The sequence below is a fragment of the Tachysurus vachellii genome, chromosome 3, assembly GCF_030014155.1.
Source record: "Tachysurus vachellii isolate PV-2020 chromosome 3, HZAU_Pvac_v1, whole genome shotgun sequence".
Lineage (NCBI taxonomy): Eukaryota > Metazoa > Chordata > Actinopteri > Siluriformes > Bagridae > Tachysurus > Tachysurus vachellii.
Window position 1 is genome coordinate 32,099,847 of NC_083462.1, and position 16,515 is coordinate 32,116,361.

At 43.5% G+C, this 16,515-nt stretch overlaps 3 protein-coding genes across 12 annotated transcripts in view; 1 reads left to right on the forward strand and 2 right to left on the reverse strand.

Moving 5' to 3' along the window:
• fryl (furry homolog, like) overlaps nt 1-9,892 on the forward strand; it is a 90,339-nt gene extending 80,447 nt beyond the window's left edge. For 7 of the 10 annotated variants that reach the window (XM_060866809.1, XM_060866803.1, XM_060866805.1 and 4 more), the window contains 4 exons: nt 212-229; nt 1,671-1,781; nt 2,958-3,151; nt 3,889-4,577. In XM_060866809.1, coding sequence (XP_060722792.1) covers nt 212-229; nt 1,671-1,781; nt 2,958-3,151; nt 3,889-4,174 — 609 coding nt within the window. In that variant the 3' untranslated portion in view covers nt 4,175-4,577. Of the gene's footprint in view, nt 1-211; nt 230-1,670; nt 1,782-2,957; nt 3,152-3,888; nt 4,578-9,753 lie in introns of those variants that run through there. The other 3 variants (XM_060866804.1, XM_060866812.1, XR_009648116.1) reach the window with 2 other exon arrangements.
• zar1 (zygote arrest 1) lies at nt 6,718-8,547 on the reverse strand. Its single transcript, XM_060866814.1, has 4 exons — nt 7,779-8,547; nt 7,334-7,426; nt 7,179-7,253; nt 6,718-7,103 (listed from the first exon to the last, which is right to left on the reverse strand). Exons 1-4 carry the CDS (start codon nt 8,541-8,543, stop codon nt 6,960-6,962), a joined length of 1,077 nt encoding a protein of 358 aa, XP_060722797.1. The 5' UTR covers nt 8,544-8,547; the 3' UTR covers nt 6,718-6,959.
• On the reverse strand, nt 9,050-16,291 carry slc10a4 (solute carrier family 10 member 4). The gene is made up of 3 exons (XM_060866813.1): nt 15,630-16,291; nt 14,972-15,182; nt 9,050-10,290 (listed from the first exon to the last, which is right to left on the reverse strand). Exons 1-3 carry the CDS (start codon nt 16,079-16,081, stop codon nt 9,748-9,750), a joined length of 1,206 nt encoding a protein of 401 aa, XP_060722796.1. The 5' UTR covers nt 16,082-16,291; the 3' UTR covers nt 9,050-9,747.
• Nucleotides 16,292-16,515: the final 224 nt, after the last annotated feature.

The window sequence follows — 16,515 nt, forward strand, 5'->3', positions numbered from 1 at the left end:
CACTGTTTGTTGTTATTTTTGCAGAAGAGGATATATGACATGATCTCTCTCTGTCTCTCTCTGTCTCTCTCTCTCTCTCTCTCTCTCTCTCTCTCTCTCTCTCTCTCTCTCTCTCTCTCTCTCTGGATTGGAAGTTATTCTCTGACTAATGTTTTTTTTTCTCCGTCTCCTGTTTTTGTTCTTACGGTGACCTGTTCTCCCTCTTGCTTAGCAAATGGAGATTCTAGCAGTAAGTGGTTCTTGTATTCTTGACCTTTCCGTAATCATACCATGTTGGCAAAAAATCACTGTTCATTCCATCCATTCGTTGTAAGCATTTTACACCAATCAGAGAGTTGAACAGCCCACTTCTGCCTCTTAGTTTTTTACAGCTACAAACCTTACATATATATTTATATATATAAATTTGTCCTTTTTTTTTTTTTTTTTTTTGATTGTTTTTTGTTCTCCATTGCTCCCTCAGCACCCATTTGCATATGATAGGGATACTTGGTGTGTGTGAGTGTGTGTGTATATATACATGACACATGAACAGACATGAAACTAATATACACTAATATAGGTCTTGCTTTTACATTACTAGTCCTTCATTTTCTTTGCTCTATCGCTCCAAATGTCCATCAAATATTCTCTAACGTTAAAACGGCTCATTAACACTCCGTTTCCAACCCATGCTTAGTGTTAATTAGTGAGCATGCCCAGTCCAGGCTTTCTTTCCGTGCTCGTGGGGGTTAACTCAAGGTTTCTCAACCTTTCTGGACAATTAATACGGACAAACGTATTTCCTGATTCGTTTAAGATTTAAGTCAAAATGTACGTCGCATTACTGAAGAGAAATGCGCAGTAATCATAACTGGAGTTTGTTGAACGCTCTTTCACACACGTTTGTGTTCATCATGCATCACAGAGAGCGTAATAGCACACGGGCGCACTCGATCCGTGTTCACCGAGGGCCGAGGCTTCACACTGCAGCTTATTGAATTCAGACTTATCCAAACTGGATATATATATATATATATATATATATATATATATATATATATATATATATATATATATATTTATCCGACGCTCGAGCACACTGAAGCCGCCTCAAACAAACGGTTCATGAATGTAATGCTCATTAACACCAGGCGTCCGTCTGCGTGTGCAGTTACTCACACTGCAAAAATCGCTTTATTATAAACATGCAAACTGACTTTCAGACACATTGTGTTGAAATATATTTTTTTTTTTTACAGTTAGGGCGTTGCGTGTTGCCGTGCCAACACACAGACTGAAAGACATCCCATAATAACGGTTTCGGTGTAACGACTCCAAAACTAAACGAATAGCCTACAGGCCGAGTCAGTTCAGATTTATTATAAGAACCATTCAAAGTTTCTATTTGGATTGTTTTTCTTTTCTCTTTTCTTTTCTAACTCTGCATCTGCACATAATTCCAGTAGTTAATCATTCGCTGTGACTCCAGGTTGAGAACTTTTGGTTTAACCCTTTTATCCATCTCTCTCTAACCCAGCACCTACTTCCGTTCGTTTATTTGTCCATCCATCCGTTTAGCCACATGTGCTGTGATTCTGTGGTCGTACTGTTGATGTTAGTGGCATTAATAAGAACATATCAGTGAGTGGGATGAGAATAATAACGGTTGTGTTTCTGTGTCCCTGTAGGAGCTGGAGCTTTGTCGGAGGTTGTACAAGCTGCATTTTCAACTGCTGCTGCTTTTTCAGGCCTACTGTAAACTCATTAGCAGAGTGGAAACTATAAAGAGAGAGGCCGAGGTGTGTCTCTGTCTGTCTGTCTGTCTGTCTGTCTGTCTCTGTCTGTCTCTGTCTGTCTGTCTGTCTCTGTCTGTCTGTCTGTCTGTCTGTCTCTGTCTGTCTGTCTGTCTCTGTCTGTCGGTCTGTCGGTCTCTGTCTGTCGGTCTCTGTCTATCTGTCACTGTCTCTGTCTGTCTGTCTGTCTGTCTCTGTCTGTCTGTCTGTCTCTGTCTGTCGGTCTGTCGGTCTCTGTCTGTCGGTCTCTGTCTATCTGTCACTGTCACTGTCTCTGTCTGTCTGTCTGTCACTGTCTCTGTCTGTCTGTCTGCCTGTCTGTCTCTCTGTCTGTCTCTGTCTCTCTGTCTGTCTGCCTGTCTGTCTGTCTGTCTGTCTGCCTGTCTCTCTGTCTCTGTCTGCCTGTCTGTGTCTGTCTGTCTGTCTGTCTCTGTCTGCCTGTCTGTGTCTGTCTCTGTCTGCCTGTCTGTGTCTGTCTGTCTGTCTGTCTCTGTCTGCCTGTCTGTGTCTGTCTCTGTTTGCCTGTCTGTCTCTGTCTGTCTCTCTGTCTCTGTCTGTCTGTCTGTCTGTCTGCCTGCCTGTCTGTCTGCCTGTCTCTGTCTGTCTGTCTGTCTGTCTGTCTGTCTGCCTGCCTGTCTGTCTGCCTGTCTCTGTCTGTCTGTCTGTCTGTCTGCCCGCCCATTGACAGATTATTAGTTGTTGGTTCATTTTTTTTGCCCATTCCCCACACACTAGCTAACGACTCCTGTTGTAGTTTATAATATAGACACTTTCAGCTCAGTTTATATTATATAGGTGTAAAAAGGTTTAATTCTATATGCAGTAAAAACCCAGACGCCAGTGTTCTGGCTGCTCGAAATAATTATTAGATTTCTTAGATAGCATCGTTATTTTGTCAGCGTGATGTAAAATAAGGTCTGCGTCGTCAAAGCTCTTGGGCCGTAGCAGTAACTAGATTATCTGAGTAAGACTGATTAACTACAGGGCTGGGCCAAGTCATTCATCTAATCACAGATCAATGCTAACAAAGTTAGTGATTCCTGGAGACTGCACGATGTGAACAAGCCTCTGAATTTCTCAGGAGAAATGTCATTTGAATAATAAAAAAGAAAGCAAATCAGAAACAACTTGTGGTTAGGGGTTTTTATATGCACAAACATTTGAAAAATTTGTATCTTATAGGTTACCAATATGTCTGAGGAGCTCGCCATCTTGGAGAACTGCCTGAAAGCGGCGGAGTCGGCGAGCAGCGGTCAGGATGGCGTGAGCGTGTCTGCGGCAGTGCAGTCCAGCACAGAGACGGCCATCCACTCGCTGATCGAGAGCCTCCGAGCACGAGACTTCACTTCTGCCCTCATACAAGTCAAAGCCTTTAGGTGAAAACACGCACATCTTGGAGCTTGAGACTTTACAGACAAATCACTTAATAAATAAAGCAGCACAAGCTAGCAAGTTAAATACACAATCCAACTATACACTGTGAACATCCTGCAACATGGGTGTGTGATTAACTGTACTGCATACCTTTATAGTTCATAAATACACACATGGTTGACTTCCTGTTCCTGTCTTGTGTGTCCATACCGGCAGCTTCTAATGATGTTGGTATAATTTAGTCTTTAATGTTTTCTGGTCTTTTATTATCTCCATGAATATAGTAAGTAGCAGGAATTGTTCAGAACATGATTGGAGTTAGTGCTGGGGAATAGCACTAGGATTGAATAGGATTATATTTACATGGGGTCCTGTGGTAGTTTCATTATACAGGTGCTGCCTTGTGATTTTATTTCCCTTCAGATGTTAGTGTTTTGTCCTCCTTTGAAAACGTCTCAGCATCTGAAAAGCGGAGTCTGGTGATATTACGTTTAGTCTTTGATATTCTGTCGACCTCGTGAAGACGTTTACCTTGCTGTATTTGGTCTCCCAGCGTGTTTATAACCTCCTCTGGTTAAACACTTCCTTAAATTGAAATGAGTTTTATCACTCATGAAACGTGTAATAAAATTGATTACAGGCCTCTTCCTGAAAAACTAATCCAATCTGAATAGGGCTATAGAGGTTTGGGCACAATATGATCAACACTTTTTATTTTTTTATCCCTGTTCTTTCTCAGATGCTTGTGGCCTAATGACATTTTTGGCAGCGAGAAGGACAACGCAGTACAAACTTTGCTGCATATCTACTTCCGTCACCAGACTCTGGGTCAGACCGGGTGTGTAGCCGTGGTGGGGCCGAGCAGAGATCCGTCTCAGGCCAGCAGTCGCCTCATGGAGCTCAACCTGCAGATCCGCGAGGCTTTACGCCAGGCGCAGAGCTCCCAGAGCCACATTTACAACCAAACGCCCACAGCTGAGACCCAGATCAACACACACAATACAGTCCTCAGCTCAGGACTGTGAGAAGACTGCACAGGTCAAAAGCCTAGACCACACAAGTGGGTTCCATCAGGGAGAAGTATGTGGTCTTCAGTGGGGGGGCTAAGGGCTGGGGTATTTCTCGACACTTCTCCTTAAAGGGCTAATGGAGTGTGCGTGTGTGTGTGTGTGTGTGCGCGCGTGTGTGTGTGTGTGTGTGAGCGCGCGGGTGCGCGTGAGGATTATTCTGACTTTAACTGTGCTACAGACACAAAATTCCTTTTCCTCCTCTTTTCCTTGCAATTTTTGTTCTTTCTCTGAAATAACATGCAACAGCTGTTTAAATCACTGATGACCAGACCGAGGAAGATATCTGACGACGATGATGATGATGCTAAACCGGAATCTTTAGCGGAACGACCTATGACCTCTGGTGTGTCCACAAAAACAACAACAAAACCAGACCCGTGTGTAGAGGATCATAAGAGTTGTATTTTTTTTGCGGTCGGGTTGCTATGGAAATGTCATATTTTCCTCATGAAACAAATCAATAAGTACATAAAAGTTTTCAAATGCATGCTTGAAAGTGAGAAAGCACTGCAAGAACTATTTTTTGAGAAATATATTTTTTATTAGAGCTAACAATCCTAGGTTGTAAATGTAAAGGGTATTTAATGTATAATTGAGAAGCGAGGGCTCGGCCCTCAGACTCTGTGTAAAGAGAGGATTAACTTTATTGACCTGCGTTAAGCAGAAACTTTAGCTTTCACTGGGTTGCTCTAACAAAACTCGTACTCTATAACCAAATAAGTAGCTGCCTGTAGACAACCATAGACGCGTGTGTGTGTGTGCGCGCGAGCGCGTTACGTATGGACGACCTTCGCGCACACATTCTCACATTCACATTAGCACATTAAAATGCACACACAGTGCAAACTGGCTGCAACTCATTATGGAAATGTCAATAACTTATTGTACTCTGTATATATTTTAGAAAAATGTATAGTGTAAAAGCAGTATTTTTTCCCTTGTACATTTGTGTAATGCACTGTTCAACCAGAATAGAGTATAAAGCTAATGCAAAAAAAAAAAAAAGAAATCAATAAAAATTTAAAAAAATAAAATAAAATAAAAAAAACAGCTGTAAGTCACTAACAAACCTCTCTGCCCTAAATACACAAATCTAATTTTCAGCTTTTTCTTTTAACCAGTAAGCACGACTGGGAGCGGATGACGGGACCCGTCCTCGTCCCGTCTCTTGCCTTTTCCCCAGCCGTGCTCGGACATATGCATTCCTTAATCTCCACTGTGATCTTCACGTTGGCTCGCGGTCTTCTGCTGATGCCATGCTTTATAAAGTCCCTGCCATAGGGGGAAACTGGGGGCCGGTGGTGGGCTCTGTGTAATCTCCCAGTCTCAGGGCTGCACTGATGATTGGTTGTTTGCTCTGCTGTGCTTTTTCAAAAGCACTGTGCTTCTTTTTTCTTTTGACCACACAACACAAAGCGCTTACTTACAGCATCGGAGAGACATGACGAGGTCACGGCACATTTACTCTTTTCATTCTATTCATTCCTTTGGGAACTTCTTTCTGTTGCTTGTCTGGTACATATTTGATGCTGTTCTTAATTATTTAATGGATATATTATTTACCTGGAGAAAATAGTTTTTATTTAGAGGTGCATTATCAATTTTTTTCCTCATGTTCCTTTTTTTTTTGTTTATCCTGTCATCTCATTCACCTGCCTTACCCTGTCCTGATTAAATAAAAAGCAAATTGAACACGTCGGCCTCCTTTTTTCTCTTAGCATGTGATATTTACCATCGTTTTGTACAGAAAACTGATTACTGCCTAGAAAAGGCATTGTGATTAAAAGCAACTCCAGTCACACTAAGCTATGAACAGCTTGTTTTAATCCGCCAGCTGAATGTCTCAGGGCATCAGATTGAACTTATTTTCCAGTAAGTCTAACAAGTGTTGTGCTGCATGATTTGTTTACTGAATAGTTGTAGCTTTGTCAGCTTTATCTAGCTCAGGGTCACTGGTTTAAATGACACTTTTGGGGACATTTTAATTAAATAATGCAAGCAGGTACAAACAAGTACAGGAGTGTGGGACTGAGCATGAACATGAATAGATACGGACCTCAGCAAACTTAAAAAAAAAAAAAGATTTTCTGAATGACATTTAAAGTGACCTTAAAAAGTACCAAATATAAAAACCCTGGTTGCAATAGCAATTATTTGATGTACACACAGTTTGAAAGCAGGTTCAAGGCAGATGTTCATATTTTAGATTTAAAATGAATGAGCTAGAACTGGATTTAAGTTAAGGCTCTGATCAGATTGGTGGCTGCTTGGTGCTGAAGTTTAAAATTACTGTTGCACCCTTAACCCTTGCTCGGACCCCGATGTCCTAACAAGCTGGGATATGTGGAGAAAACAGTGCTGTAATGTTATAAAAGGCATCGAATGCTGGCTTTGGAACACATTTAAGCAAGTTAGGAACAGAACAGAAGACCTTTTAGAACCTTGGTAAAGTCATTGTGGTCACTAAATAGTCATGACAAAGCACAGGACACCAGCGCTGCTGTTTGTTTTGATTTATTTTCCACTTTTCCAAAAATGGTTCACTACTGGGAATGCTGCTGTTCAACACAACACAAGTGAACGAAAACAAAACACCGATCTTTGGCAGGAGTCACAAGGCCTCCTTCAAAGGCGTCTGCTCCAGTCACCAAGCTCATCCCCAGAGGAGGCCATGGATAGCCTACAGATCCTTGCATTCGTTAAACAGCAGTGAACCGCCCTCAGGATGATAGATTCTGCGTTATATGATGTACTTAAAACTGAACGTGCTGTCGCAGGAGAGCCGCTTGCCTTTGCAGCGACCGCACAGGTCTTGTCGGTGCGGCCGTTTAGGATCCACATGGCGTGCCGTCTCTGGACACGTACAGCGCGCCTTCTTGCAGCTCTGAAACAAGAAACATGAACTTTTAATATATAGTCATTAGGCCTCTGAAAGGAGGAGCTCAGGTGGTCAGCTTACCTGGCAGGTTATGTCCTCTACCCGGTATGGGTTGAAGGATTTCTGGCACGTTCTGCAAAACTGCTTGAAATAGACCTTTAAGGCAGGACAATAACATTTAGACACACAAATGGGATCAAATAAGTAAAAAGAAACCCTTAAAAAAAAACTGCTACCTTGTTTGTGCCCTGAACACACCACACGTAGGCACTCTCCCAGCGAAGGTTGCAGTCTCTGCAGTGGTAATAGCCGTACTTCTGCTCCAAAAACTATCAGGAGGAGAGGTGGTGATGGGAAAACAAACACAGTGTGGACTTCAAGAAACACCATGTCCAGTGAGAGGACCATATCTGCTCAAATCATCCTTACAGGACAATAGCTGGAATACACTCTGATACCTGAGGGTTTCCTGAGATGCTGAGAAACCTGAAAGCTACTTCCTCTTAAGCCAATTCAACATTTTTAAAAAATGCTTGACATTACACCAGGAATTGCTTGACACAAACACACTTGAGGTGAATCAGAAGTTGCATTAAATGCTTTTTTGTACTGCAGATCTGAATAAAACCTGTTCCAGCAAGAATAAGGTCTCCATCTGGACTTATTTAAAAGGAGTCTCACCTGGAAGCGCACTCTCCCCTTGGACTTGGAGTCCTCCTGAAGGCTTTTCTCATTCTCAATCTTATCACCATCATCATCTTCCTCTTTTAGCTGTTCGCTTTCATCATCGTTTTTCCCGGGACTAAGCGTTGTCTTGGATTTTGGCTTGTTTGGTTCTTTGCCCTCCACAACCTCTTCCTCGGGCTTGTCTGTGCTCTCGGCATCTTCGGTCCTTCCTTCACACTTCTGCTGCTGCTTCTTATCATCATCATCATCATCATCATGGTCGTGCAGGAGAGCCGCGAGTCCCCGCGTGGCGATCGGGGAATACACGGCCTGCGTGCGCGGGAACCGAACACCGGGACTCACCGGGCTGCTGGGACTCTGACCATCCGGTGCGCGCCTGCGCTCTGCGTCCCGCCGGCGTGCAGCCAAAGTGCGTGGTCCAAGCGAGCATTGCACCGAGGCGTCGGCTTTCGGGTTCACCTGCACTCCTACGTCTTTAGTGTTGGCTTTGCGCAGGCGCGGTGTGAGGTTCGGGTTGATCTGCGACAGGATGGATTTGAGCTGCGCGCGGTGGTAGTTGTTAAAATAACCCTCACCGTCTCCATACGCGCTCAGGTAGCTCTTCTGTCTCCAGCTCTTAGGCTTCGGGCATCTGTACGAGTAAGGGTTGTACGAGGCGTAAACGTAGCTCTCGAGTGACTCGTCGCTGTACGTAGCCATTTTTCTGTTATTATTAGTATTATTATTGTTATTTCCGCTTAGCCGCCTGACGCACTGCATAAGGCCAAGTTAAGTAGGCGGAGAGACGCCGCGTTAATTAGTGCCAGGTGTCTAATTACAACCAATTAACCTTCTTAAAGCAGCCTTTAACACCACACACACTATCTATCATCTTGTACTAATAAACAAACAAACCTTTTAAATACCAGCTTTATATTTAACCCTATATCAAGACTTTTTTTTTTTTATTACATTTATATTTCCATAATTGATGGAGGAGCATTTACACCCACTTCACCCCTATATGTTCTTCTTTAAATTGTTACTACAAACCTTAATGGTGTAGAATGTGTGTGTGTGTGTGTGTGTGTGTGTGTGTGTGTGTGTGCTGTAGCTTTATCATTTATCATTGTCCCTTTAACTGGGACTCAGACAGTGTTCTAACACGTCAATGCAGCTGTGCACAAAGCACAGAGCTCCATGAAGACATGGTGTGTTTAGGTTAGAAAACATCTGCTCTAGAGCGTACAGAAATACACACAACACACACACAACACACACGAGTGTAAGGCTGAGCGATAGGACGCTTTTATTAACAGTATACTTATATACCTGACTCCTTCATCTCATTTACTGTAAACATATCTGTTACAGATCAATTCTGTATTTTAATAAAAGAAGTAGTGATGGTCCAGTCTTAATAACTCCTTTTGGCACCTTAGTGATCACTTACCCAAATCCTATTGTGCCTTCGTATATACACTGAATAAAAGTCATGAATTTGGAGTTTCTTCATCACCTGTAAGTTTATTTCTGAGATTCGACGTAAGGCTTTTATTTCAATAGTCCTATATGTGAATCAGGTAAATGTTATAATATTTAGAAGTGTCTTTAAGCGAAGCATTTAGGATCGTAAATTTATTCATTCCCAGGAATGATTTATTCTTAGAACTCTAAATATGAGTAATCATTAAAATATTAATGCATAAGGCCAAGATTAAGACATAAGTTTTATATTTTTTCCCCTAGTTTTTCTGAATAGAAGAGTTTCTTAAACATGCGATGAGTTTAGAGGTCTCGTTTTAGATGAAAGGCTTCAGAGCTGTATTTCCCGTCTAATCCTTATGTTTTATGTGAAATCAGATTTGCAGTACAGCTTTAATACTTCAGCAGTGAGCGATCGACATAAAAACGTGGAATGTCACAATATATTGCAGAGTTCAAGCATGTGTTCACAGTGATGTCCTGTTGTTTTGTGTGTCTATTACAGAGGTGTTGGGCTTCCTGCCCCTCCCTGAGTCTCCAGCTCAATGCAGTTGGGATTGTTTACGGTTACCGAACCGTACGCAGTGTCAAATGGACCATCCTCATCCTCCTTCATTCTCTTGTACGTGATGTTGGTGTCATCGTCGTCATCTCCATTCAGGTCCTGCTTGCCGAGCACCTCGGTTCTGTAGGCGCGGTACACCAGGATGATGATGGCAGCTTCGGCTGCCTGGAAGAGCGCGTAGAGCAGAGGAAACATGTACATCGCCCCCATGAGCTGTGGCGGGAAAGTCAGCTTCAGGATGGCAGTGCAGAGCTGGACGTTCTGGCATCCCGTCTCTAGTGATACGGTGCGGCAGCTGTTGGGTGGAAGAGAGAAAGCCATGGCCAGCCCGTAGCCTGCTGCATATCCCGACATAGGCATCAGCACGGCAACTACGTACACGGCAGGAGGGATGGTCGCCAGCAACTTGGGCCCCAACATCACACCTGTCATGATGAACAGTAGCACCAGTGTGATGAGCATCAACCACAGAGACACCTGGGGGGTAAACAGGATCAACAGGTACAACATTAATAAGAATAAGGAGCTTTGCTATCTTCTGATACAGACTTCTGTGTTTAAACATTTACATTTACAGCATGTGACAGACGCCCTTATCCAGAGCGACGTACATAAGTGCTTAAATCTCTAACGTTGAATACATTAATGCTGGCTCACTAAGTTACATACTTAAGATACCATGAGTTTAATACATTTGTTCAAAGGTACAATGAAAAAGTGTCAGAGGTTGTGTTGTTTTTTTTTTAATGCAAAAGATAAGGAAAGAAGTGCTAGTTGAAGTGTTCCCTGAATAAGTAGGTCTTCAACCGCCGCTTGAAAATAGCCAGTGACTCAGCTGTCCGGACCTCTAGGGGAAGGTCGTTCCACCACCTTGGTGCCAGTGCAGAGAAGAGTCTTGTAGTATACTTGCCTCTTACCCTGAGAGATGGTGGAACCAGTCGATCGGTAGATCTGAGGGTGCGGGGTGCAGCGTGAGGAGTGATGAGCGCTTTGAGGTAAGAGGGAGCTGGTCCATTTTTGGCTTTGTATATCAAGATGGTTATAAACCAGACCTTGGCCTTTTACAATGATTTATGATCTGATCTCCAACCTGCTTCTCACTGTTACGTTTTATCGTGTCACTATTTAGCGGTGGACGATAGGACAAAAATATCACATCACTATATTTTGAAGACCTTTCTGCGATACATGACAACCATCTTGATATACAGGCTTCTGAACAAGCTGCCAACAATACTGTATAAAACTTTATTTTTTTACGTGTACAAACATTTTATTTGTATGGCAATTTTGACAAGTGTGTACTATATGGACAAAATTGTGTTAACAGGAAATTCCTAGCATCATTTAAAAGTCATTTCTGATTCATTCTATGTTTCAACTTAACGTCTTTTGTATCGTACTGAAGTTCTGTTCAGTGATGGAGACCTGACTGCAAAACTCTTCTCAGCTGCAGTCTTGAAGCTCCAAAAGGAACAACAGTCACAACCATCTTTATGATTTCTACACGGTTTCATCCACACCATAGTAATCTCACGATCTTCAGGCTGTCCATGTCAGGCCATCCCCTAATTAAATTAACACTGATTGTAAAATATATTAAAAAAAAAAAGAAAATACATTTTAGAAATTCAGACAGTAGAAATCTTTATCAACGTTATTTGTAATTGTTATTTAAAAATAAATAAAATGATACCACAATAATCCAGGACATGCAGAAAAAGTGCTTCATGATAATTTATCGTAATATTGATATTGTGTCACTCAGCACTATTAATGTTATACCTGTGAGCCTTATTAGACTAACGGATTACTGAATACTGTCATTAACTCTTTTTCCCAGAGGCTAAAAAACTGGAATTTGCTCCTGTTTAACCTCCACTTTCACTCATTTTCTACCGCTTATCCGAACTACCTCGGGTCACGGGGAGCCTGTGTCTATCTCAGGCGTCATTGGGCATCAAGGCAGGATACACCCTGGACGGAGTGCCAACCCATCACAGGGCACACACACACACTCTCATTCACTCACACAATCACACAGTACGGACAATTTTCCAGAGATGCCAATCAACCTACCATGCATGTCTTTGGACCAGGGGAGGAAACCGGAGTACCCGGAGGAAACCCCCGAGGCACAGGGAGAACATGCAAACTCCACACACACAAGGTGGAGGCGGGAATCGAACCCCCAACCCTGGAGGTGTGAGGCGAACGTGCTAAGCCACCGTGTCCCCCCTGTTTAACCTCATAACAGTTAAACGTTTGTATCTTTAAAGTCAGGAGTGATATCAAACTCATTTCTGATGTCTGAGATGCCCCAAGTTCGCATTCATAAGCATCCGAAATTTTTTCAACAGTTTATCGACAGAGGTAAAAACACACGACTCGTACCGAAAGCAAATAACAAGAAGATTTGTGGCCAGAAATTTGATTGACTGAAAATGTCAAATAAATCAATATCCATTCTCCGTCGTACCGGTAATTCTTACAGCACAGTCTTTCTTTGCTCTGTTCGATGGTTAAACAGTATTCTGATGTAATAGTAAGTAGTTTTAACAAAAAAGAGTATTAAAAAAACAGAGCATCTCTTCAACAAGCTGTTTATTTTAACCAGTACACAAATGAACGATGCTTTAGTGTTTAGCATGTAGCGTGTTGTATTGATAGATAGATAGATATTCTCAGTCTGTTTATAAAATGAAAGGAAATATAAAAAGATGTCGCTGATTCAAATGATTAAAAGATTTATCAAATCAGATGTATTGTGTATAAACTGAGAACTGGGGGGTCACAGACATGGCCGTATGACTCAGAGGACAAATGAGCAGAGCCATCAAAGTGCCAGTGCTGCCTGCTCTTATCCACTCGCTTTAATTTACAGCACTCTCCTCCCCCCCTCACCCTGTAAAGCACACACACACACACACACATCTTGATATCCTTTATCGCTCTGCTCTTCTCTCTTTCGTTCCCTCCCTTTCTTTCATTCCCTCCCCCTCTATCTCTTGTTGACTACCAGGCTCTTATCAAGCTGCTTGTTGTTAAAATTAACTGAAAGAAGGAACATTATTTCTCTCTCAAGGCTCCGGTCCAGTTTACTCCATTGTCTCCAGTGTCTGTGTGTGTCTGTATCAGTGTCTGTGTGTGTGTCTGTGTCTGTGTCAGTGTCTGTCAGTATCTGTCTGTCTGTGTGTGACTGTGTCAGTGTCTGTGTGTGTCTGTATCAGTGTCAGTGTCTGTGTGTGTGTCTGTGTCTGTGTGTGTCTGTATCAGTGTCAGTGTCAGTGTCTGTCAGAATCTGTCTGTATGTGTGTCTGTGTTACTGTGTGTGTCTGTGTCTGTGTGTGTGACTGTGTCAGTGTCTGTCAGTATCTGTCTGTATGTGTGTCTGTGTTAGTGTGTGTGTCTGTGTGTGTTACTGTGTCAGTGTCTGTCAGTATCTGTCTGTATGTGTGTCTGTGATACTGTGTGTGTCTGTGTCTGTGTGTGTGACTGTGTCAGTGTCTGTCAGTATCTGTCTGTATGTGTGTCTGTGTTAGTGTGTGTGTGTCTGTGTGTGTGACTGTGTCAGTGTCTGTCAGTATCTGTCTGTATGTGTGTCTGTGTTACTGTGTGTGTGTCTGTGTGTGTGACTGTGTCAGTGTCTGTCAGTATCTGTCTGTATGTGTGTCTGTGTTAGTGTGTGTGTGTCTGTGTGTGTGACTGTGTCAGTGTCTGTCAGTATCTGTATGTGTGTCTGTGTTAGTGTGTGTGTGTCTGTGTGTGTGACTGTGTCAGTGTCTGTCAGTATCTGTCTGTATGTGTGTCTGTGTCAGTGTGTGTGTGTGTGTGTGTGTGTGTGTGTGTGTGTGACTGTGTGGACACTAGACCCTGTCTAAAAAACTGTATGTGTTTCTTCCCCAAATTCTTAGGACGATGATTGAAGCACACAATTGTATATAATGTCTCTGTATGCTGAAGCATTTCAGTTTCGCTTCACTGGATCTAAGACTCAAGGTTAGAGTGGAAGAACTCGAGTGTCCTGCACAGAGCACTGACTCTGACTCAACCCCACTGAACACCTTTGTGATGAACTGGAACACCGACTACAAAGTGGGCACTAAATCTGGAACATGATGTTCAATAGGAACATAAGGATGATATGATCAGGTGTATAAATATTCAGTAAATGCTCAGCTTTCTTCTGGCTTGCACGCTTGACCGATTGATTATCTCTCAGGGTACAAGGAAAACCTGCATCAAGTCTCTTCTGTGTTCTGGTACCTGGATGCTGGAATGAACTTCCTCTAGAGTTCCAGACAGCTGAGTCACTGGTCGTCTTCAAAGGACGTGTAAAGACCCTTAAATACCTCTTGTTGAAGTACTTAAACTAGCACTAAAAGCTAAAGAAAACCTTTGTGTTCACTGTGTGCTTTTCATTCATTCATTCATTCTCTACCGCTTTCTCTATCCGAACTACCTCGGGTCACAGGGACAATTTTCCAGAGAAGCCAATCAACCTACCATGCATGTCTTTGGACCGGGGGAGGAAACCGGAGTACCCGGAGGAAACCCCCGAGGCACGGGGAGAACATGCAAACTCCACACACACAAGGTGGAGGCAGGAATCGAACCCCCAACCCTGGAGGTGTGAGGCGAACGTGCTAACCACTAAGCCACCGTGTCCCCCACTGTGTGCTTTTCTTCTTATATATCTCTCAACAGGGTCCTAGACTTTTTCTTTATCTTCCTTCAGCTGCTCATTTTTGGTGTTGCCACAGCGGATCACGTGGTCCGCATATTAGATTGGTACAGGTTTTATGCCCTTCCTGATGCAAGCCTCCCATTTTTATCTGGGCCTGGGGCCAGGACTGATACTTAACTCTTCAGTGGATGGGTTAACAGACCTGGGGGCAACAGGGTACTTAGACTGATGGTCTCTTATTCCCTGGTCTAGTAAAGGAGTAAGAGAACACATTCCTTGATAGAGACTTCAAAGCACTTCTGTATGTTGCTCTGGAGAAGGGCGTCTGCCAAAATGCCCTTATGTGCACACTACACCACAGATTATTCACTTCTTGGCTGCGTCAACAACACGTGTAAAGTGTCTAGTGGGTCTACAGCCACACGCAGATTGGTTCGTGGCACTGGGACTATTTGACGTCTCACTTGTTACCTTGAGAACTATGTCGGCGGTGCGCGGGTAACGAGACCTGAGGGCGACCCCGAGTCCGATGGGGATGAGTGTGCTGCACACGGTGAGAGTGACGGCGCCCAACGGCAGCAGCTGCACCACCGGCGTGTCGATCCACGCACGACTGTACAGCCACAAGCACAGGGGCATGAGCAGCAGCGCCAGCACCGTGGACGAGATGGTCATTATAACACTGTCAACACACACACACACACGTTACAGATGACGCCAGGCTTAGGTAGTTTTATTAAACAAAATAATTAAGCACTTGTAGAAATAAACCTCACATACTTTTTAATCAGCTAAATGATCTGTTCTCTTATTCATGATGTCATACACCACTAGGTTCTTGATCATTTTCAGACAGCTGGTCTATAAGAGTATGGACACGTTTATTAAAAAAAAAAAAGCATGTTCTGATAAGTGTAAAATCAGGAGCTTAAGGAAATTCAGTAGATAACATTTTATTTACTCCCTTATTTCATTTTCAAGGTAAAGTCTTGGCAGATTTCCTTTTTCTGTAAACGTTTTGTACAGAATTTATGTGTGTTATATTTCTATTTCATTTAGACTTTATGTAGAATCAGTATATAATTTATTACATACTGTAAGAAGAAGAAGAAAGGTGTGTGTTGTGTACCTGAGGTTCATCTCGCCGTTGATCAGGAGGGTCATGAGATTAGACAGATTGCCCCCCGGGCAGCAGCCGCACAGCAGCACCGCCACGGCGGCCACGTCGTCCAGAGAGAAGGCGAGCGCCAGTAAGAAAGCCACAAGCGGCATGATGGCGAACTGACAGATGGCCGCGAGGAGAACCCCGACTGGCCTGCGCACGTGCTCGCCTATATGACTGAGCTCCACCGTGCAGCCGAGCCCGAGCATGGTGAAACACAGGATGAAGCCCACCACTACGTTCATGCCATGGCTTAACGGCGAGTCCCAGAACGCCACGACCGCGCGCGCGGGTACCGCCGGATCCTCCGACGCGCTCCAACTCGCCAAAGCAACGTCCGTGATCTCTGATGCGTTCATGACATTCTCCGGGAAGTCTAGAATCGCCGCAGTGGAAGGATCAAAACTGGAGTTCACCATTGTGTTCTCAGATCCCGGGAGTAAAGCTAAGAGAAACCCGGAGAGCCTCTGAGCGACTACGCGTTCAGCAGCGCGCTCTCATGGTGACGTGACATTGGAGTGCGCGCGTGTCCGTTAAGGCTGCAAATGGCACCACTGAGGACACATGCATAAGCTCAGAGACTCAGATATGAGCACAATCACTGCCGTGAGAGTCAGTCAAAAGTAGTGCGTCGTAGTGTAACTTAACGTGTAAAACTCTCTCTCTCACACACACTCTCAAACACTCTCTCTCTCTGTCTCTCTCTCTGTCTCTCTCTCTCTCACACACATACACACACACATTCTCTCTCTCTCTCTCTAACATACACACACACTCTCTCTCTCACACACACACACACTCTCTCTCTCACACACACACATTCTCTCTCTCTCTTACATACACACACACATTC